Source organism: Sinohyriopsis cumingii, chromosome 12 (assembly GCF_028554795.1).
Source record: "Sinohyriopsis cumingii isolate HCF-2022 chromosome 12, ASM2855479v2, whole genome shotgun sequence".
In the NCBI taxonomy this organism is placed as follows: domain Eukaryota; kingdom Metazoa; phylum Mollusca; class Bivalvia; order Unionida; family Unionidae; genus Sinohyriopsis; species Sinohyriopsis cumingii.
Window position 1 is genome coordinate 78,996,337 of NC_142972.1, and position 25,457 is coordinate 79,021,793.

The 25,457-nt window shown below is 35.6% G+C and overlaps 1 protein-coding gene across 1 annotated transcript in view; it reads right to left on the reverse strand.

Moving 5' to 3' along the window:
- Nucleotides 1-25,457, reverse strand: part of LOC149786798 (tubby-related protein 4-like) — a 341,424-nt gene that overhangs the window by 304,931 nt on the left and 11,036 nt on the right. Inside the window, exon 3 of the mRNA XM_089977301.1 lies at nucleotides 14,833-15,716. Coding sequence (XP_089833427.1) covers nucleotides 14,833-15,096 — 264 coding nt within the window. The 5' untranslated portion in view covers nucleotides 15,097-15,716. The remainder of the gene's footprint in view (nucleotides 1-14,832; nucleotides 15,717-25,457) is intronic.

Below are 25,457 nucleotides of genomic sequence, written 5' to 3' on the forward strand. Positions count from 1 at the left end.
ATGGACTCCAAACTGACAATAAGAAATTACTGATGCACGACACAAGACAGATGAAGGACTGGTCCAGGACCATACTAAAAGCTGATTTGGACTTATGACCCCAGGAACTAAAAGGACCATATTAAAAGCTGATTTGGCCTTACAGCCCTGGGAACTAAAAGGATCATATTGAAAGATGATTTGGCCTTACAGCCCTAGGAACTAAAAGGACCATATTAAAAGATGATTTGGCCTTACAGTCCTGGGAACTAAAAGGACCATATTAAAAGATGATATGGCTTTACAGCCCCAGGAACTAAAAGAGTAACAGAGCAGTCACAGAACTAATGCTTTGAAAAGAACTGAAATAGTAATGTAGCAGTACTGACATACCATATATACTTAGCTATTGTAATCATGAATTCTAATTCCATTCAACTGATGAAGTGTGTACATCTTACTCAACAGCCTATGATTGATATAACTAATATCAATGTTTTGAAATAGTGCTGTCATTAAATTTGGTTTGGATTAATATCATAGGTCAAACAGAGTACCATATGTACTCGCTTAAAAGTTGAGTCCAACTGCAAGCAATATAGATTATCCTAATAATATGAATGAATCTAGTTCTTTACTGAACCCATCCATGACCTTGATGATCTCAATCGCTATTTCAAGTTCAGTCAAAACTGAAACAATTTAAGATAATCAGGAGCCATCCCATTTTAAAGGATAATAAACTAATAAAAACCCAGTTCTCAGCTGAAATGGAAGCCACTTAAGGGATTAAAGAAGATTTATTTGTTGATGGTGAATCTAAATCAGCATCAAGAATAACTATCCGTTCTTTTTCAGTAGTCTTTCCTTCTTTTTTTGTGTTAACTTTCTGCATCACTACTACCTCAGATAGAACAGTACTATTCCACATATGGCACGATACGGGCATTGTGGGAAATCTTTCTCTATTCTTGAGGGAGAAAATATTTTATTCTGTTCAAGAGATAAAGTACTGACTTACTTTTTCTCATCTGCCATAGCTTAATAAACTTGCAGATCAGGGTCTATGTTGTTTGTTCTACTAATTACTCTAACAAACTGAGAGACCCAGATTTGCTGGTGCATTATGCGATGTCAGCTCTAAGTTCTGCACAGTTTGCAGTTGGACTTGACTTATAAGCAAGTATATATGGTATTACCACCTTACAAAATTCCATCCACTCTAATTAAGCTGTTTTAAATGTGGAAATTATTTAACAGGTTTTTGGATTGTCGATAAATCGAACATTTATGGTATAATCAAAGGGGTGGGCCTAAACAGCCATTCAGCCAAATTTAAGCAGAACGAATAGTCTCTTGAAATAACAATTTGTGTCAAGTCAGAAAAAACAAAACCAAAATGGACTGATAATGACCGAATTTGATTCTTATTCAGCATTCTAGCTTCTATGAAAAATGAATATCTGATGGTCGTATATGACACGTATTTGCTTTATATATTTAACAATATCGATTTTGAATGCATGTCTCTATACAGATGATGTACAATTGCATATATCAATTGATAAAAAAGAATGGGTACCATTTAACTAAGTGAAACAATAAAAGTAAAAAAAGCAGTGATAGAAATACAACTAAAATGCAATCAGAATAATGAGAGCTGTTAACACAAAATGAAAAAAGTTCACACATCTGCTCTAAATAGTCTTAAGAATAAGCAAGGATACAACATGTACAAATGTAATATGCACTGAACCAGCCAGTACTATTGGATTATTGAAACCTCATATTACCATTTGGCCAGGGAGCAGACTGCTTTTAATTACCTCTTTAAATTTTTATGATATTGAAATCAGAAAATAAGCTCATAAAATAACAACATAAAAGCAGTAATAGTTGGATAAAACGGCAGAATGACTAGGTATCAAAGTAGTGTACAACATTTTAATGACTTGCTATCAATAGTATACAACAGTTTAATGACCTGATATCATAGAAGTATAGAACAGTTTAAACTTGATATCACAGTAGTATAGAACAGTTTAATGACCTGATATCAATAGTATACAACAGTTTAAACTTGGTATCATAGTAGTATACAACAGTTTTATGACTTGATATCAAAGTAGTGTACAACTGTTTAATGTCTTGATAACATAGTAGTAAACAACAGTTTAAACTTGATATCATAACAGTATACAACAGTTTAATGTCTTGATATGATGTAGTGTACAACAGTTTAACTTCTTGATACCACTGTAGTTTAATTTCTTGATATGATAGCAGTGTACAACAGTTTAATGGCTTGATATCGCAGTAGTGTACAACAGTTTAAGTCTTGATATCATGGATGATATCATAACAGTGTACAACAGTTAACGTCTTGATGTAGTAGTACACAACAGTTAATGTCTTGATATAGTGGAATACAACAGTCAATGTCTTGATATGATAGCAGTGTACAACAGTTAATGTCATGATATAGCAGTGTACAACAGTTAATGTCTTGGGATCATAGTAGTGTACAACAGTGTACAATGTCTTGATATGATAGCAGTGTAGAACAGTTATGTCTTGATACAGCAGTGTACAACAGTTAATGTCTTGAAATCATAGTAGTGTACAACAGTTTAATGGCTTGATATCACAGCAGTATACAACAGATGTGTGAACTGTAGAACCGGATACTGTGGGTGTAATGTATAAAAATATGAAAAATAATAATAATTTAATGGTAAAATCATATTTAATGGGCATAAATACTGCAGTAACAATTGCTTTTTCTGAAGGTATTGCAGGTTCAAACCTCCCTTTTGCATATATTTTCCATGTCAAAGTATAAATTTCCAAGAAAATAGTTAATGTAAAACATGAAAAAACCTGGAAACTATTCCAACTGGAAATAAGGCATGAAAAAGTTTCCATTATTATTAAGATTTTCATGGAATCAACATCAAAACATACCGACTTGAATAACACTGGGGAAGTTCCAACTCAAATTCTTTCTAACAAGACGTGACTTGCATTTTTACATTAAAGAAAACAGAACTTGCAGCAAAACTGTTATCACTGAGACTTTAAAAACAATGCAAGTTACTAATTAACTCGGGCAACCATATGGTTTGAATACCATATTTATCTTTATAAAATATACTCACCTGCAAGCATAACAGAACCACATCTACCCTTGCATAATGTGCTAGCACATTAGAATCCACACTGTTGCTGACAATTCTATATAGAATGAACAGAGCAGACCCCAATCTTCCAGCGATTATGCAACTGCAGATCTGTCTTGCATTGCTCACAACTTAGGCACAATAAAAAATTAGAAAATGTGTAGGATGCCAATAATTTAAAAAGGTCACAGGTGTCAGGTGTGATAAGATCAATGTGGCATTAAGCAAATGCTAATATCCAATTGCTGAAATAAATAAAAATCGGACTTTCATATCTAGTAGGCTCCTCTAGAGCTTAAAGCCGCATTTTTGCCAATATCCACTCCGAGGCTAAATCATACTGGATTTGTTCCCCATAGATAGGGGTATTTTGAATCAGCGAAATTCGCTTTGATTGTAAATTTGGTCCCTATAGATTGGGATAGTTTGAATTAGCAAAATCCACTCTGATTGTAAATGTGGTCCCTATAGATTGCAATCTTATTCCTCAATGAAATCCACTTTGATTGGAACTGTGGTCAATTTGTTTCCTACAGAACTCCATGTAGCTGTGTGTATATTGGTAACATCTTAGGCAAGCTACACTAGTTTGTCGTCGTTTCAGCACTTCAGCTCTCTTCAAAGGAAGAGCTGATATGTGTATCTAAGTCCCGAAAATAAACCTACTTATTTTATGTCATGCATTTTAGGGGCAGGGAAGTAGGTAATTTAGTGCCATTAGGCAACTGGAGTAAAGTGTCTTGCCCAATGACAAAATGACAGCTGGTCCAGGCAGATCCAATGGTTGGATTCAAACCCATATTCGTTCACTCACAAGTCCAGCAGGCTAACCAATGAGTAACTGTGGCATATAAATTATACTGTGACACTCAAAAAAACGCATACTATTACTTTTATGGATTTCAAGACATTAAAAACTAAAGAAAGTGAAATTATAAAAAGGGGATGAGATTTTGGGAGAATCTACAAAGGCTTACCTGCACACACTGATTAAAAAATCCACAACAGTGAATATGAATGAAGCATTAATCTATGGAGAATATTATTTAAAAAGTTCAGGCAGCTGTATTGGCTTCCATCTATAATAATAATAATAATAATAATAAAAATAAGAATAAGAATAAGAATAACAAAATCTAGTCACTTGACCAATCCACAATTATATGTACATATTGTACAATTTTTACAAACTGTGGTGTCTTTAGACAACAATTATATTTTTTTTAAAAACTAAATAATTGATTGACTGTTACAATAAAAAATATGCATAGAACTTTAAAGATGACTACATACAGGATTCATACAAAGATTAGAAATGAACCTGTGTAAAACGCTACGAGTCAATCCATGAAAGAACCTCGTTTTAGCAGTAGCAATGAATTACACAAAATCACACAGATGCTTGTTTCTTCAGATGTTGACTAAAAAGCCTCTTAAAACCTTGGATGAGTCAGCTGACATTATGTTCGGCAGAACTGAAATCCATAGCTTGGCTCCAGAAAAAGCAAAACTCTTCTTACAGAACTTTGGTTTAGGTATATATAAATTGTTGCCTGAGTAGGAGCTTATTTAAAACATGTACATTTTTCACAAATTTAAAGTTAAGATAATCAGGAGCCAGCCCATGTAAGGATAATAAACTAATAAAAACCTTTTGAATTCTCTGTTGAAATGGAAGCCATTTACAGGTTTTAAAAATATTTATTGATGGTGAATCTAACTCGCATCAAGAATAAGTCTATTGGCTCTTTTTAAAAAAATGATTTCAGTAATCTTTCCTTCTTTTTTTAATTATTTTCTGTAACACTATTACCCGAAGAACAGCAATATTCACAATGTGGCATGATATAGGTTCTATAAAATATCTTGTTCTGTTCTTGTGGGAGAAAAGATTTTATTCTGTTCAAGAGATAAAGTAGTGCCTAACTCTTTTTTAATTACCTTGTCAACTTGCATCTTCCAGCAAAAGATTGTTAATCATGATACCAAGTAGTTTGTCATTTTAAGACTGTTCTAGATCCCTTGTTTTTGTCTGCCTTCAAGACAGGACTGAAATCAAGTTAAACTTTCATTCTTAATTCAATATTTCCTGAGGTTTTCCAGCAGGATTTTGTGATAAACATGGTCAAAAGCTTTTCTAAGGTCAAGAAACAATGTATGGTATATACGATGTTACACTGATTTATTGCCAATCATCACCATTCTAGTTAGTGTAGGCTGGCATGAGTGTCATTCACGAAAGCCTAATTGTCATGAATATAGTAAATTCAAAGATCACAGATATTTTTTCTAAATTCATTACAATCATATCTTTCAAATATCTTTGAAAATGATGATAAACCTGGTATAGGTCTATAGTTATTCATATCAGAAAGATCTTGCTTCTTTTGTATCAAGAGTTACTTTTTCCTCTTTTAGCCTGATTGGAAAATTCCCTGCAGAAATACTACGATTAAAGATCTAAATAAATGAAGGTGCAATCACTTGAGAGTTTTAGGAATTCAGCACTTATATCATCCTCCCCACAGCTGTTCTGACATTAACTTTATCTAATTTATAAATTCTAGACTTATTTGAGATATTTTGAAGGACTTTTCTTTGCAAAGTTTTGAGGAAATGTGCTCATTAAATTCATCCCTTGTGAAATCTTCTATGAGCTGTGAGATCCACAGGCATTTTATGTTCACAAGTAATTACTGAATGCATTTGCAATTTCAAGAGGTTCCTGACAAATGTCACCATTTTCATCATGAATATATATATATATAAATGTCAGGTTATTGACAGATTTGCCTTTCAAGTTACTAATGTTTTGATTTGCCTTTCAAGTTACTAATGTTTTGAGAAGTTTTCCATGGTTATTTTTCATATTACTATCTGATATTTCAGTGGAACAGTAAGTTTTCCTTGCCTTTTGAATCACTATTTTACTCCGTTTCTCCTAACCTGTAATTGTTGACTTTAATTTATGAAATATATCCCTTCCCTTAAGAGTATTAAATATCTATTCAATTGATTTGTGTTGCATTACTCTTAAAATTAATATGAGTATAACTACTCAATGTGCCAGTAAACATTAATATCCAATAAGGGATGTCTTCAGCATGACATAACCAATGAGCTCAGCAAGACACAATGTATGTGCTCAGCAAGACATAACCTATGTGCTCAGCAAGACATAACCAACATTCTCAGCATAACCAATGTGATATGCAAGACAAAACTAAGGTGCTCAGCAAGACAACCAATGTGCTCAGCATGACATAACCAATGTGCTATGCAAGACATAACTAATGTGCTCAGCAAGATATAACCAGTGCTCAGCAAAATATAACCAACATGCTCAGCATGACATAACCAATGTGCTCAGCAAGATATAATTATACTACTAAGCATGACATAACCAATGCACTCAAAATAGATAAGTAATATGCTCAGCAGACCAAAACTAACATGTGTAGCAACATATAACCATCATGCTCAAGAAACAAGCAACTATCTAGAGTTACAAATATTACTGTTTTGTCTGCATATGTAAGTCATCTGCATAACTGCGTTGTATCAATGCATCATTTGTACAATCCATGATACATACTGATGGCAGTGATTGTGTACTTCATAGTCCCAACATCATAAAACCTTACTCTACTCTAAAATCTTTAAAATGACTTGACTGGTCAATTTGGAGTAAAATGTCCAAGTCTGGAGTAACATTTATTACTCTAAATGCTGAGTAAAGTTTTATGACTGACAGACCTGCTGTATAAATGAACAATCAACTATAAATATTGCCTGCAAACTATGATTGATAGACACACTGTTGTGTGGTAGACCAAGGTCTACACTATTCTAATTAAACTTCTACATGTACAGACTGATCCATAGTCACACTGTGGGCTGACAGACCAAGGTCTACACTATTCTACTTAAATGTCTAAATGAGCAGACTCTGATCCATATTCACAATGGGGGCTGACAGACCAAGGTCTACACTGTCAGTTCTACTTGAACTTCAACATAAAAACAGACTCTGGTCCATGGTCACACTGTGGGCTGACAGACCAAGGTCTACACTATTCTACTAAAACTTCTACATGAGCAGACTCTGATCCATAGTCACACTGGGGGCTGACAGACCAAAGTCTACACTATTCTACTAAAACTTCTACATAAATAGACTCTGGCCCATAGTCACACTGGGGGCTGACAGACCAAGGTCTACACTATTCTACTAAAACTTCTACATAAATAGACTCTGACCCACAGTCACACTGGGGGCTGACAGATCAAGGTCTACACTATTCTGCTTCCACTTCTACATGAGCAGACTCTGATCCATATTCAAACTGGGGGCTGACATACTAAGGTCTACACTGTCAGTTCTACTTAAACTTCTATATAAACAGACTCTGATCCATAGTCACAATGGGGGCTGACAGACCAAGGTCTACACTATTCTACTAAAACTTCTATATAAACAGACTTTGATCCATAGTCACACTGGGGCCTGACAGACCAGGGTCTATACTATTCTACTTAAACTTCTACATAAACAGACTTTGATTAATATTCACACTGGGAGCTGACAGACCAAGATCTATACTATTCTACTAAAACTTCTATATAAACAGACTTTGATTCATAGTCACACTGTGGGCTGACATACCAAAGTCTACACTATTCTACTTCAACATCTACATGAGCAGACTCTGATCCATAGTCACACTGGGGACTGACAGACCAAAGTTTACACTGTCAGTTCTACTTAAACTTCTATATAAACAGACTCTGATCCATAGTCACAATGGGGACTGACAGACCAAAGTCTACACTATTCTACTTCAACTTCTACATGAGCAGACTCTGATCTATAGTCACATTGGGAGCTGACAGACCAAAGTCTACACTATTCTACTTAAACTTCTACACAAATATCACTTGAGACTGATCCACCAAGCATTATACAGCAGAGGACGTTGTTCATTACTGTTTTGTACACTTCATTAACGTCTCCTAATGAACTAGCAGCTAGGACTAGACTGTCTTCATCAATTAGTGCAAATTGCAAGTTCTGGCACTATTTTCACTTATTCACTAGCCTCTTTAACAGGTGCATGAATCTATGAAAGTTGTCAATGCTGAATGCAACAGGCATTTTCCAAATTACTTCCATTGAGCTATACCTCAGAGACCTCTGGGCCTTTTCAATGCAGGAACAACAACTCTGCATAGGACCACTAGTACTACATTAAGAGAATTACACATCTGCTTTCTTAATACTTCTGTAAAATCTAAACTTCAGAAAGTTATTAAACTATCAATTTATCTCATCATGCATATAAATATTTTCACTGCAAGTAATTTTTATCTCATTTTTTAAAATGTCTTCATGAGAATATAAGTAATTATGTTATTTAACAGTCACTCATGCAACTGTTTAGATTATTCTGTATTAAAAAAATTAAAAAAGGAGGTGTGGGTGTAGAGAACTTGGGGATATTCTACCAAACTCCGACTGAGAAAAATGCAGAAAAATAACTTTCCTAAATGTATTGAGTAAACAAAATTAATATTTATTGTGCTCCATTTTTCATGTGGTTTTTATCACTAACCAAAACAGTGAAGTGCATGTGCACTCAACTGGCAGCCAGAATTAATAGAAAAATCAAGCACAAAACAGCAATGAATGTGATTGGAAAATACAAAATTCTTTATTACTAAATTAATCTGGAGTTGCATCAAGAATTGAAATTAGTTTTTCCTATCTGGATGCAAGCCTCCAATCTAGCTGACAACATGGTTACTAGTAATGATTAGTGAACAGTAGTGCTTGTACAATACAGGAGCCATTCAAGAACTGACAAAGTAGGGAGAAAACCATTCCATTCTGAGAGAAAAAATAAAAGATTTTTATGAATATAGACTGGATTTAAAGCAAAAATCAAGTTAGGTGGCTTGAAAATATAATGCAAGATTTTCATCAGTTCAGTTTTGCCCATCACCCACGCCGAGGTAAAGGCTGCTACAAAAGATCACCAAGAATTTCGTGTATTCAGTTATGATCATGAATCCCACAATGACACATCTTAGAATAGGTCGTGTAATGCAGGCTACCAGTTTGTAACCAAGTGCCTCAATCAAAAAGCCAGGTTAGAAAGCAATTCTTGCTATTTCAGAAAGTTCCCATGGTCCTCAATGGGGATGAAATAGAAGTGTCTGAATAAATTTATTAATTACAGAGACCGCTTTGGTGGTCTAAGTAGCTAAAGCATCTGATTCAGATGCAGGAGGTCATTGGTTCAAACCCCAGCAGAGTCATACCAAAGATTTATAAAAATGGTACTATCAGCTGCCTCAATGGCACTCAGCATTAAGAGGTTTGTTTTAGGACTGGTCAGCCTGGAGTCATGACAAAGTGACCGGGTGGGACATCATGCTACATGTCTGCGGCATGATGTCTCAGTGCTAGACATAACTATAAGCTACCACAATGAAGACATGTAGCAATATGACTAATATTGTTAAGTTATGTTACAAATCCAAAAACACACACACATATTAATCATGGATATGTTACTGCAGCTATAACACATGACAACATTCTGAGGGTAGCAAAGGCCTTGACATTCAAAAAATCAAAGGAGTTCATTTTCCCTAACAAAATTTTTACAACCTCTGGGGCATTAACAAATTCAGGAAATTCAGTGCCTGGATTTATTATTTATAAGGATTTATTATAAAATATCATTAGCTCTCACTTACTACACTGCCCTTTATTATACTATAAACATTATGACTAATCTATTTCATTACAAGGCAGCTTAAATGTAAAGCAATAGACCTCATGGCTCCCATGGACAGAATTATAATAAGGGAATGATATACACAAAATCTCTCAAGATACCATTGTAGTTTCCTGTACAACCTGCATCCAACTGCAAGTTGTATAGAGACAGACCCTGATTTACCCTCAAAAAAATGTACTGGCAGATCTGGGTCTATGCCAGTCAATTCTACTTAGGATTCAAAGCAAGTACCGATCTTGCTTGGCTAGCACATTTACAGACCACAGATCTACGTCCATGCCTGTCAATTCTATTTATTTTACAGGGCAGTCGGTGCTTGTCAGTTCTATTTATGATATACAATCCATGCCTGCCAATTCTATTTATGATACATGGCAGTCCGTGCCTGTCAATTCTATTTATGAGACAAGGCAGTCCATACCTGTCAGTTCTATTTATGATACAAGGCAGTCCATGCCTGTCCATTCTATTTGTGATGCAAGGTAGTCCATGCCTGTCAATTATACTTATGATACAGGACAGTCTGTGCCTGTCAATTCTATTTATGATACAAAGCAGTCCATGCCTGTCAATTCAGTTTATGATAAGGGAATTTATAAGGGAAGTCCGTGACTGTCAATTCTATTTATGATACAAGGCAGTCTGTGCCTGTCAAATCTATTTATGAAAGGCAGTTTGTGCCTATCAGTTCTATTTATGATACAGGGTAGTCCGTGCCTGTCAATTCTATTTATGATACAAGGCAGTCTGTGCCTGTCAATTCTACTAATGATACAAGACAGTCCATGCCTATCAAATTTATTTATGATACAGGGCAGTCGGTGCTTGTCAATTCTATTTACGATACAAGGCTGTCGATGCCTGCCAATTCTATTTATGATACATGGCAGTCCGTGCCTGTCAATTCTATCTATGAGACAAGGCAGTCCATGCCTATCCATTCTATTTATGATACAAGGCAGTCTCTGCCTGTCAATTATACTTATGATACAGGACAGTCTGTGCCTGTCAATTCTATTTATGATACAAGGCAGTCCATGCCTGTCCATTCTATTTATGATACAAGGCAGTCCGTGCCTGTCAATTATGCTTATGATACAGGACAGTCTGTGCCTGTCAATACTATTTATGATACAAGGCAGTCCGTGCCTGTCAATTATACTTATGATACAGGACAGTCTGTGCCTGTCAATTCTATTTATGATACAAGGTAGTCTGTGCCTGTCAATTCAGTTTATGATAAAGGAATTTCTGATAAGGGAAGTCCATGACTGTCAATTCTATTTATAATACAAGGCAGTCTGTGCCGGTCAATTCTATTTATGAAAGGCAGTCAGTGCCTATCAATTCTATTTATGATACAAGGCAGTCTGTGCCTGTAAATTCTATTTATGATACAAGGCAGCCCATGACTGTCAATTCTATGTATGACCATGCCTGTCCATTCTATTTATGATACAAGGCAGTCCATGCCTGTCAATTATACTTATGATACAGGACAGTCTGTGCCTGTCAATTCTATTTATGATACAAGGCAGTCCGTGCCTGTCAATTATACTTATGATACAGGACAGTCTGTGCCTGTCAATTCTATTTATGATACAAGGCAGTCTGTGCCTGTCAATTCTAATTATGAAAGGCAGTCAGTGCCTATCAATTCTAGTTATGATACAAGGCAGTCTGTGCCTGTAAATTCTATTTATGATACAAGGCAGCCCATGACTGTCAATTCTATGTATGATACAAGGCAGTCCATGCCTGTCAATTCTATTTATGATACAAGGCAGTCTGTGCCTGTAAATTCTATTTATGATACAGGGTAGTCTGTGCCTGTTAATTCTATTTATAATACAAGGCAGCCTGTGACTGTCAATTCTATTTATGATACAAGGCAGTCCATGCCTGTCAATTATACTTATGATACAGGACAGTTTTTATGATACAAGGCAGTCCGTGCCTGTCAATTATACTTATGAAACAGGACAGTCTGTGCCTGTCAATTCTATTTATGACACAAAGCAGTCCATGCCTGTCAATTCAGTTTATGATAAGGGAATTTATAAGGGAAGTCCGTGACTGTCAATTCTATTTATGATACAAGGCAGTCTGTGCCTGTCAATTCTATTTATGAAAGGCAGTTTGTGCCTATCAATTCTATTTATGATACAGGGTAGTCCGTGCCTGTCAATTCTATTTATGATACAACGCAGCCCATGACTGTCAATTCTATTTATGATACAAGGCAGTCTGTGCCTGTCAATTCTATTTATAATACAAGGCAGCCTGTGACTGTCAATTCTATTTATGATACAAGGCAGTCCCTACCTGTCAATTCTATTTATAATACAAGGCTGTCCGTGACTGTCAATTCTATTTATGATACAAGGCAGTCCATGCCTGTCAATTATACTTATGATACAGGACAGTTTTTATGATACAAGGCAGTCCGTGCCTGTCAATTATACTTATGAAACAGGACAGTCTGTGCCTGTCAATTCTATTTATGACACAAAGCAGTCCATGCCTGTCAATTCAGTTTATGATAAGGGAATTTATAAGGGAAGTCCGTGACTGTCAATTCTATTTATGATACAAGGCAGTCTGTGCCTGTCAATTCTATTTATGAAAGGCAGTTTGTGCCTATCAATTCTATTTATGATACAGGGTAGTCCGTGCCTGTCAATTCTATTTATGATACAACGCAGCCCATGACTGTCAATTCTATTTATGATACAGGGTAGTCCGTGCCTGTCAATTCTATTTATAATACAAGGCAGCCTGTGACTGTCAATTCTATTTATGATACAAGGCAGTCCCTACCTGTCAATTCTATTTATAATACAAGGCTGTCCGTGACTGTCAATTCTATTTATGATACAAGGCAGTGCCTACCTGTCAATTCTAGTTATAATACAAGGCTGTCTGTGACTGTCAATTCTATTTATGATACAAGGCAGTCACAACCGTCAATTATATTTATGATACAAGGCTGTCCATGACTGTCAATTCTATTTATGATACAAGGCTGTCCGTGACTGTCAATTCTATTTATGATACAAGGCAGTCAGTGCCTGTCAATTCTACAAGGCAAATACTGATCTTGTTAGGCTTGCACCTTCAGAGACCTCAGATCTGGGTCTATGCTGTTTGTAGTTTAGTGTGGATTATATAAAGAGAACTGCTGTAAACATGTAAACTACTGCAGTATTTCTCCTACTAAAAGCCTACAAGTGCCAGAATAATACATTTTTCAAACAGTAAGTTGAGCACTTATTACCAAACAGTAAGTGGAGCAGTTATTACCAAACAGTAAGTGGAGCAGTTATTACCAGATACAAGCATTCAACTTAGGCTATGCCACTATTCAATGCATCAATTTCCCTAACTTCTGGCACAAGAAAGTTGCCTCTATGGAAAATAAAGACACACAATCATTATGTTTTACTTCAGACTGCACCAAGCTGGCTTACTGAATACAGTATCTCCTTAGCCAAGAATTTTCATTGGTTGATAGAACTGTTTACGGTTTCAGCACCAACAGGAGCAGATGGTAAATCATCTTTGATAGAAATTGTACAGACGATAAAATCTTTGATAAAAATACTGCTGCATTTATTTCCTGGCTGACAGAAATATTTACTGATTGTGATTGGTTTAGGCAAAAAGTGCATGGTCAGTGATAACAGACAGAAAATATCGAGATAAAGTCTTGAACAAAAACACAACTGCATTTATTTCTAAAGCTGCATACAGGAAAGAAAAAAACAGTTTCAATTGTTGAAAATACAGCTCGGAAGGGGGATATTTTGTCAAGCATGACAAATTAAATTATGAGTACAAGCCCTGTTAAAGAGGAGGATGACAATAAAATTAGTTTGAATTTTCATGAATAAACAAAAACCTATTTTTCCCATTCTCTTTCTGACCTTGTATGGATCTCTGGACCCTACTTTTTCCATTCTCTTTATGGCCAAGTATGGGGCCTTTGACCCTACTTTTCCCATTCTCTTTCTGCCGCTGTATGGGTCCTTGGACCCTACTTTTCCCATTCTCTTTTTGACCTTGTATGGATCTCTGGACCCTACTTTTCCATTCTCTTTCTGACCTTGTATGGGGCCTTTGACCCTACTTTTTCCATTCTCTTTTTGACCTTGTATGGGGCCTTTGACCCTATGTTTTCCATTCTCTTTCTGACCTTGTATGGATCTCTGGACCCTACTTTTTCCATTCTCTTTATGGCCAAGTATGGGGCCTTTGACCCTACGTTTCCCATTCTCTTTCTACCGCTGTATGGGTCCTTGGACCCTACTTTTCCCATTCTCTTTTTGACCTTGTATGGATCTCTGGACCCTACTTTTCCATTCTCTTTCTGACCTTGTATGGGGCCTTTGACCCTACTTTTTCCATTCTCTTTTTGACCTTGTATGGGGCCTTTGACCCTATGTTTTCCATTCTCTTTCTGCCGTTGTATGGGTCCTTGGACCCTACTTTTCCCATTCTTATTTTGACTTTGTATGGATCTCTGGACCCTACTTTTCCTATTCTCTTTCTGACCATGTACAGGTCTCTGGACCCTACTTTTTCCATTCTCTTTCTGACCATGTACAGGTCTCTGGACCCTATGTTTCCCATTTCTGGCTTGAACACTGAAAACAAACATCCTTTAGTAAGCATGCACAAAAGTTTGGTAAAAACCCAAGATGGGCTTATCATCAAATAATTACATTATTCTATATAAAATTACTGACAATTCATGATAGTGATAAACACAATGGAAAAAGATCAAAAAGAAAACAGAGCCATATGGTAAGCTAATATTTTTGTCATAAGATAGGAAACCAAAATTCATTTTTATAGCAGTTACATACCTCTGTCCTATGTCCCCGTAAGTTGAAGTTGGATCTGTTCGGTGGGTCGTACTTCAGACAATGGCTCGTAGTGAATGTGACACCAACAATTCCTTTTGCATTGCCACTTGCTAGCCATCCTTCACTGTAGTACTGATTCCTATTCAACTTCCATCCTGTGCTGTTATCCTCTGGCAAATTATCGGGCACCTTACCCATCCATGACAAGGAATGTATCGTACACTCAGTCCTAGTAGAGATATTTTGCTCAAAGTACAAATGCATTTCTGTGCTTGCTCAAACTAACTGAAACTTCATTTTTCAGGCAGATTATTAGTTTCTCATACACAAAATAAACTCTTCATGTATGGTTAATACACTTTCCATGTTTGGTTGCATTGATATTCTTCTGGCAGACAAGAAATGACTTCACAGGCAAATATTACCAATACAATTTTGATTTTGTTGAAAATAAGAAACCAGTAACAGAACAACAAATTCTTTATAATTATCCTATTTGGCCCAATTACACACAGTATACACACCTTAGTAAGCAATTATCTCCCAGCCTGATACAAAACAACAACAGTGTCATTCATTTGTACAAGAATCATTGATTTGGTATGGAACAGTGGCAACTTTTCCAGCAGCAGCAGCAGCAGCAGCAAAACACACTTGATGATGGACAATCGGTACAATGTAATAACACATTCGGCATATTAAATGGTAATACTGTGATGTTATTCCTTTTCGATACAGAGCCAATGGCAGTGTTTCAATTCACAGATCGACTGACAATGCTTCAGAATCAAGTTCTTCCTTATTAGACCATTTACATGTAATTAACAAAAACATGTGCATTTTGATTCTCATTGGATCCATTATTTTCCAACCATGACTAGGAACTGTAAAAAGAAAACTGAAATTAGTTGTATGCAAAAATAGGTTGAGATAAAGTGAAAATATACCTTTTTTTAGGCCTTTTCTATTGAACACAAACATTTATGTTGCCTGCTGCTTTTTTTCATAATGCAGAAAAATTTTAGAAACTGCATTAAAATAAAAACTTTAAAAAAAATCGATTCACTAACTTAAATTCTTTGGTTTGCCGTAAGCCAGTTCTGGATTTAGATCACATATTCAACTACAATTATCCAACATTTGTAATTCAAGACATCACTGAACATTCAAACATTTTGTCAATGTAAAACAATCATTTGCAACAACTGGCATTTATCATAATATTACATTCACTTTAAATTCATTACATGTTAGTTTGTTAGAAAAGTTCTGTTTTGCACAATTTAGTCCATCATGCATGACTTAATTTGTAATTTGTTATCGCCCTCCTGTCAACTGTTCCATCATAATGATTAGAAATATCAATAATCTTGTTACTTTGTATTTTACAAGACTCCTTTCTAGTGAAATTGTCAGAGGAGAGGGTGTGTGCTTTATCACATCACACAAAAGAGTCACTGAACTTTGTTACACAATAGCAGGTACTCTAAACTAATCAATGAAAATGTTAAAAGTGCAATGACTGAGGTTATTATTGTCTACTAAAGGTCTTTGTATAAATCTGAATGGCCAAGACAATCCATTCAAGAAGAATTCCAGAATGCTTTCTGTTAAATTTGCTGATTTCTGTTGAATGGTTTCAAAGAAGTACTCTTTTATTATCTATTAATGGTGGTTTGGGATATATAAATAAATTTGCAAAGCCCTTTAAACCAGAATGCATTCTGTTAAATTTGCTGATTTCTGTTGAATGGTTTCTAAGAAGTACTCTTTTATTATCTATTAATGGTGGTTCGGCATATTTAAATAAATTTGCAAAGCCCTTTATACAAGAATGCTTCGGTAATATTCAGTCAAATCCTGCTCAGCAGTTTTCCAAAAGAAGTCACTTAAAGGCTGTTAATTTCATTTTAAAAAAAACAATGCATCAGATAAAACATGATTATTAACCAGGTTGGATTACTCCAGATACATTGGATGATATAAACACATGCAACTATACTTGAAAGCTTCAAGTAGTAAAGATAATATCAAAATTTTGAGAATTTGACTTGCCTTAATTATGTTAATGACCACAAACTTGTCCATGATAACCAGCCTGGTTTTAGGCAAAATCACTCCCATGAAACAGCACTAATTTAAATAGTTTACACATGGCAGTTGGACTGTAGAAAGTTAGTTGGGAGCATTACAGTTGATTTTCAGAAAGCATTTGATCCTGTAGATCATGAACCTCAAGAAAACATTCAACAACTACAAATGTAGTGATACAGCTCACAAATGGTGTGCTTTCTGCCTGAATGACAGATTTCAAATAGTGACTTTAAATGAACATGTATCTGAAATTAAAATAATAAACTGTGGTGTGCAACAAGGATCCATATTTTGATCCCTCGAGTTTGTTTTTTTCATCAGCATTCTTCCCCTACAACTGATCGATGTCCTGATGATGCTAATTTCTCTGACAAACACAGCTGCAAAACTATTTTCAAATGGCATTAAACCAGTTTCAAAAGCGGTATAAGGAAAGTTGCATGGTTGAAAATACAGATAAAACAAAGGTTTCATTAACAGCAACACTACAAAACAGAGCAAATTTAAAAACAGATGACTTGAGCCTTTTCCATAATAATGAAAAACTGAATGTAGTTTCCAAGAACAAACTTTATGGTATTCTTGTTGACAATAATTTACTTTGGTCTGGTGATATAAATCTGATTACAAAGAAAACAAATTCTCATCTTTTACTATTAAGAAAAATAAATTACTTTATTCCAAAACAGTACTATGTCACCTTTTACAAGAGCTACATTCAGCTTCATTTTCACTACTGTAATATCATATGTGGAAATACATCTGATGTTAATACACATATTAGGAAAATATTTTGACTACAAAATTGAGCAAGTAAAATAATACTAGATAGGCAAAATGGTGAAATTCTAGACAAAAATGATCTTTAAACATGCCATATTTTCCAAAATTACCTATAGCTAAATGATATATAAAGTTTCTGTTAACTCTGTTCCAAGAATACATGAGGAATAATTTTAAATGAAGAGAAACTGGCAGCACCCCATACCTTAGACCAATTAAACCCAAAACATTCTAATTACAAAACCAAGAAAGAATTACTTTAAAATATCCTGGTATCTGTAATGTGATTCACCTACTGGATGAAACAGGAGCTTGGAAAGAGGTGGGTCTCAACCTAATTCCTATCCCTGTCTCACAGGGGCTCCAATGACCACTAACTGGCACCTGATGCCTGGTGCCTGATGACAAGTGCCAGTGACTTGCAGCTGGTTACCAGTCAACAGTGCCAATCATGCCGAATGACTGGTCACCAGTCAAAGACTGTCATGTGACTCAGATCTTCCCTACGTCCGATAAACTTAAATCAGCAATCTCCCTTTACCAGTTGGCTCAATACCACTGCCAACATAGGACCCAATTCACAAAAAAGGGTGTGTCTCACCCCTTACGGGGGGGGGGGGGGGGGGGCCAACTCACTTTCAGCCTGCACTGAGCTGTGGATAAGTAGAGGGTACTGCCCCCACACACACACACATGCACACTGGGGTAGGGGTGTGTGATGCACTCCCTGCCATCATAAGTGTCTCTGAAGAGACATGAAAACCCTGAAAATTCTGAGGAAGATGAGGAAGGACATTTCTTCCTCCCTTTATAAGTATGTCTATAGTCAGTGAGATTTCAGACATAGTCTGACTGATTGCTGCAAAAGGAACAGCAATCTGTCCTCTTTCAGCCTGCACAAGATAGGCAAACAAAGTATGTGTCCCAGGAGGTCTTCTGTGACCACACCAACCCACACCCTGCTAAGACACTGCTCTAAAAGACTGCTGAAATGATGATTTCTTCAAAAACTTCTATGCAGCTAAATGTAATAACAAGGTAATGGGTTGACTAAGACTAAACTAATATGAAAACAGTGAGAAGTCACCTTTAGGTGTTGCCACAAGGTATGAAACCAATTTCTGAATGCAAAAAGATATGCAATGCTAAGCTGATTACTGAAATTACAGGATAATGAAGTCAAGCAGGCTTAATTGAAAGATGAGAATGACAGTAAATTAGCAAAAAACCCAGCAACCAAAGCCTTTTTACAAAAAAAAGCATAATATCAACAAAAACTATCTAGATACAAATTTTGAAATAGTAATGGTCTGTACAGCACCCTGTATAAAATCCCATATGGGCCTGTACAGTACCCTGTATACAATCCCATAAGGGCCTGTACAATACCCGGTATAAAATACCATAAGGGCCTGTACCATACCCTGTATAAAATCCCATATGGGCCTGTACAGTACCCTGTATACAATCCCATATGGGCCTGTACAGGTGCCTGTACAAAGTCAAATATGGGCCTGTACAGTACCCTGTATAAAATCCAATGTTGGCCTGTACAGGGCCATACATAAAATTTCATACAGACCTACACAGCGCCAACAAATCCTCATTAAAGCTCCAAATAAAGCCTGCAAGCACAGCTGTTTTCTAATTCATCCCACATGTCATACAATACTTAATTTTTGGGCAGGTACAAGAAAAGAATTTTGGGGTTTTGAACAAATTTGAGAAATACAATTTCATTAAATGATGTCTTTGTACATGGGCATTTTGATCTAATGTTGTTCTACATGTACTGTAGTTCCATTTACAAATTTATTTTAACTTCGAAATTAGGATTCAATTTGCACATAAATACTAATGTCAACATTGGTAAGCACATAAATACTAATGTCAACATTGGTAATCACATAAATACTAATGTCAACATTGGTAAGCACATAAAATGTCAACATTGGTAAGCACATAAATACTAATGTCAACATTGGTAAGCACGTAAATACTAATGTCAACATTGGTAAGCACATAAATACTAATGTCAACATTGGTAAGCACGTAAATACTAATGTCAACATTGGTAAGCATATAAATACTAATGTCAACATTGGTAAGCGCTAACAAAAAAAATATTTTGTACAAATATGATCCTTCTTGATTAATTTCCCAACAGAGCATAAATGTGTAAAACGAATGATACATTATATGCCAACCCTGTTTTCAAATGTCCTCTACGTTGGCACTAGCATGATATGCAGATTATTCACCAGTGGATCTCAATGACTTCAACCTTCGGTAAAGCTAAGCAGTTTTGAACTAACTTAAAGCACATATTATGCTTAGCAAATTATTTTTATTAGACTAACTTTATACTGTAACCTTTGACCTTTAGATGTCTGTATATATTGATTCCTTTATTACTCCAGGTCCATTGACTGACAAAGTTGGATCAAGAAAATTGCTCTAAAACAAAAGCTATTCTACAAAACTCGTTTTTCTTTGAGCCACAATGATCCTGACCTTTAGCCTTTTCCCCCCAAAATCAGTAGACCTCTTCGATAAAAATTATTAAAGACTATTTTCAAAGAAAACCAGTTTTACTTTACAAAAGTTTACAACAAAAAAATTCAATGGTGTTATCTTCTTTATTATTATTATTATTGCTACACCAAGTGTTGAAAGGATAGATTACTAGAGCTGATTTAATATCCTGGCCAACGTTCTTCCAAATAAGAGCATATTGAAAATTGTCTTTGAATAGCTCCTCTTCTGGGTTGGGCACTTTGAAAGTTTGACTTGTTCATGATGTTAGATTTGGGGTTCCAGTATGTTCTCATTACAGGAAATTGTTGTTTGTGTATATAAGTGTGGATTTTGTTGATACCCTGTACATCATTTTCACCTTTCTCAGGAATATTCTTTCATGTAATGGTAACACTTGGAGTTCTATCTGCTGGTCAACAATTATTTTATAGACCCTTTTCTTAAGTCTAAACATTTATATCATATTGGTGTATCTAAGGTGCATTCCACTAAATTGTCAAGATGGGCTGAAATAACTTTTGTATAAAAAAAATAACTCAGTACTGTAATGGAATGAAGGGCTTGATTTTTGGACTGAGCCAGGGATAATAGTTTGCTTTCTATGAAATAAAATTTATATCCCTAGGCCACAGTGCAAGTATGTTCTACAAACATGCCAAGAATTTTATCAAACAAAGTCATTTTCACATCAGTGTTATCATAGAGAGCAAGCTGGGTATCAGCTTACAGTCTTTCTGAAGTGTAGCTATCAGCAAGACTTGTTTCATCCTTGGTAGTGAGGACTATACCATTTTCCTTGCACCATATTTAAAGACCTGTGAGCAGTTTGGAGGTTTTTCTAAAGTTCTGATTGATTACTTTGAGCATCAGACATGGAAGTGTCATCATCACAAGTGTCAGCTGATGACATTGCATCTATTTCCATGGGCAGTACCTTAATGAACAAAACAAAAAACAAGAGCCCCAAGACAAAACTATGTAGTACTGAAATCTAATGCTCAAGTAGGGTGTGTGTGTGTGTGTGTGTGTGTGATTTTGGAATTTTAAGGTAGCTTTAATAATTTTTCAGTCATATTGCTACAATATCTGCAGTGTGGCAGTTTATAGTGATATAGTGATGTCTAGCATGTCAAGAACATACAGGATCATGTCCCACCCAGTCACATTATCCTGAAACCAGGCCAATAAGCCCTAACACTAGCCTCTAAATGATGAGCACCAAGCGAGTCAGCTTCTAGTACCATTTTTACAATTCTGTGGTATGACCTGGCCATGGTTCGAACCCGCACCTCAGGTAGGATGTAGACAACTTAACAGTACAAGTGCTATATTGATGGATTAGTAGATTTTCAAGAAAACCTTCATGATCTACCAAGTCAAAAGCATTTCCAGAATCAACCTTTATAGTACTTATTAATTTCCTTCATCAAATGATTTCAGCACTTATCAGTCAGGCAGTTTCAAAAATCAACCTTTATAGTACTTATTAATTTCCCTCATCAAAGGATTTCAGCCACTTATCAGTCAGGCAGTTTCAAATGAATTAATTTTTCAACAGCACGATTGATTTTCATGAGGTAAATTGTGAATGTAAAGACAGTCAATAACAGAATTGTGTACGTGCTTTTCTACTGATTCAAAAATAGGAAGGAGGATTGTTATTAATCTGTAGTTCTTTTAATTCATCCTCGTTTAATCCAGCCTTATGTAGTGGAGATACTCTAGAAGTTTTCCAAGGTTGAGGAAATTTGACTTGTTCTCAAATTTCAGACCCTGATTTCCCACTGAATAATCTCCTGACAGACCTAGGTCTATGCAGTTTGTTAAGAGGAATCAGTAAAACAAATAATACAGACTCTGATAATGCAATGGCAGATCATGGTCTATGTTGTCTGCAGCTGAAATGGACTTAAAAATGTTATGACTCTTTGGTCATAAAACAAGTAACAAAAAAGAGCAAAACCAAATATTTTTGTATAACTGAAAATATAATTTATTTCCCAATAATACAAAGTGAAAAAGTCAAAGTAACTTACAGTATGGTGAATGAATTCTTAAAGTCCTAAATGTTATATCAAATCCAAAATTATCATGTAATCTGAACGAGTTCCGAAGGTATTCTAAAAGATCGCAAGTAATGTACTGATGTATCAACAGTACAGAAGAATCACTATGACATAATCCCAAAAATGTCTTTTAATGAATTCACAGTATTTCCAATACAGCTATTATATATCCAAATAGTCTTTACATGAATGTTAGAGTACTGTAGTTCCAACAAATGATTAAATTAAATAAAGGAACCAACAAATGATTAAATTAAATAAAGGAATCAATATTCTCAAAATAACTCTTCCAAGACTGATAGTACTACTAAAAATGCCTAATTCTACAAAATAATTATATTACATAGTATTCATATATGCAATAAAGAGAATGCAATGCAAGGCTTGAATGAATGATCTTGATATTTCAAAATCACTCTATCAGTAAACAGATCTGGTGCTCCAATCCAACTGATCATAAATTAGGTCAGCTTGGCCTTTCACTAGAACTCATCTCCTTGTCAGATCACATGATGTTTACTGATACAAAAAGATAACCTTAGAACTTTAAGAATAAATCAATGCACTTGTTACATGACTCATCCTTAAAGTACAAACTATGATCATAACATACTAATATTAATAAAGTCGAAACTATCATTGTGAAAATAATATAGATAATATAGATATACATAAGCAAGTAAATACAGCAGTATCTTTTGGAAGTTTTGAGGAAAAACATTTTTTTAAAACCTGAATGATCCAAGTCCAATGTATCTTCTTTTTATTATGAAGGCAATGTTCACAAAGAATTTACTGACAATATCTGCAATGGAATTTGGCTCAAGGTTACTATAAATTTTTAGTTACAATACAATGAAGATCCTAATCTGCTGTAACATAATGCACATGCAGATCAGGGTCTATGCTGCTTATTCTACTAATTACTCCAAACAAACTGCACAGACCCAAATCTGCCAAAACATTATGCAAGTGCATATCTGGGTCTTTGCAGTTTGCAGTTGGACTCAGCGAGCGTATATGGTAGTATATCTCTTTTATTCTTGCACGTCCTTGCTCCAAATTCCTCAAAATGTTTTGCTATAGTACCAATCTGGTCCCCTTCCTTATTCTGAATGACAACGGCAGACTTCCATTCCTGTGAAGGATGTAACAGCAGAGTGGGAAGAGGGAGGAAGCTCACTATTCCTGTACTGCAAGGCCTCTAAATGATGATCGGTAAAAAGTGACCAGCATGAGTTGACTGGTGACTGGTACAATCTGTGGTGTCACCTGGACAAACTGACAACCTGTCCAGTGAAAAAGAAAAACTTTGACAGGTCACTGGTCACTGACCAATGATGAGTCAAGTAACATAGATATGTTCATCCGTTTCATCACTATAATGGGTGCTGCATACTACATCATAAGTGATGAGGTGCAGTGCAGCTTCTCACTCAGGGCAGGGTACAACCCATTACACAAGCTGTGAGGCATTCAACATTTCTCCTTCCTGGGAATGTGTTACACGGAATATGAGATATGCTCAGCTGCTCATCCCTTGGGAATGAAAGGTGATCAAATCCTCAAACATTCAAAGTCTGCTTCTGGGTAGGCCTAACCTATCTCCAACACGACAGGTATCAATCTCCTAGATCCCTAGAACACTCTTTAATGTGAAAAGATAACCACTTTGCATGGCCCTAAGGCCTCTGCATGAAAGAAACCTTAAAATTCTGAATAGGAGAGGGGCAGGACATTTCCTCTGCCCATCGTATATGCTTTGAATTGGCAAGATTCCATACTTCAGTTGACCATAGTTTACAACATGGATAGCAAATTTAACCATGTGCACTCTGAACAAGTGAGGCAGTCTAGGTGAGTATGTGTCCTAAAAGCCTTTCTTGTGGCCATACTTCCTCATAGACTGTCCTCACACTGTTCCCTTAAAATAAAAAATTTCATGCAAGAAAACAATGAACAAAGATAATATGTTATAAAATGCCAAATGTGAACTCGCCTGTTGTTGATATTGTGTGAGCAATACACACCCCAGTGGATGCACAAGGCAAACAATAAAATTTACACCATCTTTTCTTTTGTACGATGTTCAATTGTTAAACCTTTATTAAAGGAGCAATAGCAAACGCATACACAACAATTTGACACGAGTTACAGGAACAAGTATCAATGAAAACAATGTGACATGAGTTACAGGAACAAGTATCAATGAAAACAATGTGATATGAGTTACAGGAACAAGTATCAATGAAAACAATGTGACATGAGTTACAGGAACAAGTATCAATGTAAACAATGTGACATGAGTTACAGGAACAAGTATCAATGAAAACAATGTGACATGAGTTACAGGAACAAGTATCAATGTAAACAATGTGACATGAGTTACAGGAACAAGTATCAATGTAAACAATTTGACATGAGTTACAGGAACAAGTATCAATGAAAACAATGTGACACGAGTTACAGGAACAAGTATCAATGTAAACAATTTGACACGAGTTACAGGAACAAGTATCAATGTAAACAATTTAACACGAGTTACAGGAACAAGTATCAATGAAAACAATGTGACACGAGTTACAGGAACAAGTATCAATGTAAACAATGTGACATGAGTTACAGGAACAAGTATCAATGAAAACAATGTGACATGAGTTACAGGAACAAGTATCAATGTAAACAATGTGACATGAGTTACAGGAACAAGTTATCAATGTCAAACTGCAGAGAATTTGGTGTTTCAATAATTAATGAAGGGAAGGAATACATATTATTGTAAGTTAGGGTGACGCATATTTTATTTAACCGAAAAGATTTACCCACAACTAGTTGTAATTGATATTGAATAAGAAATTAACTTAACACCTTGGAGATGGGATACAGCATGGCTAACTACTAAGTTGTCCCTTAAAGAACAATATTAGGGCGGGGGGTGGGGGGGTGGTGCTGGTTGGGAAAGTACAAAGGATAAATGTAATTCAAGATATAAAATTTGCTGAAGGAAAGACAATCTATTTTTCTCTGGTCACAAAGTCAACACATGTCCATTAATATTACATCCTTGAAATAGATGGCTGTTCTGCGCATGGGAGTGCAACGTGTAGTAGATTGTGTCCTACTGACCATTATCCACAGTACTGG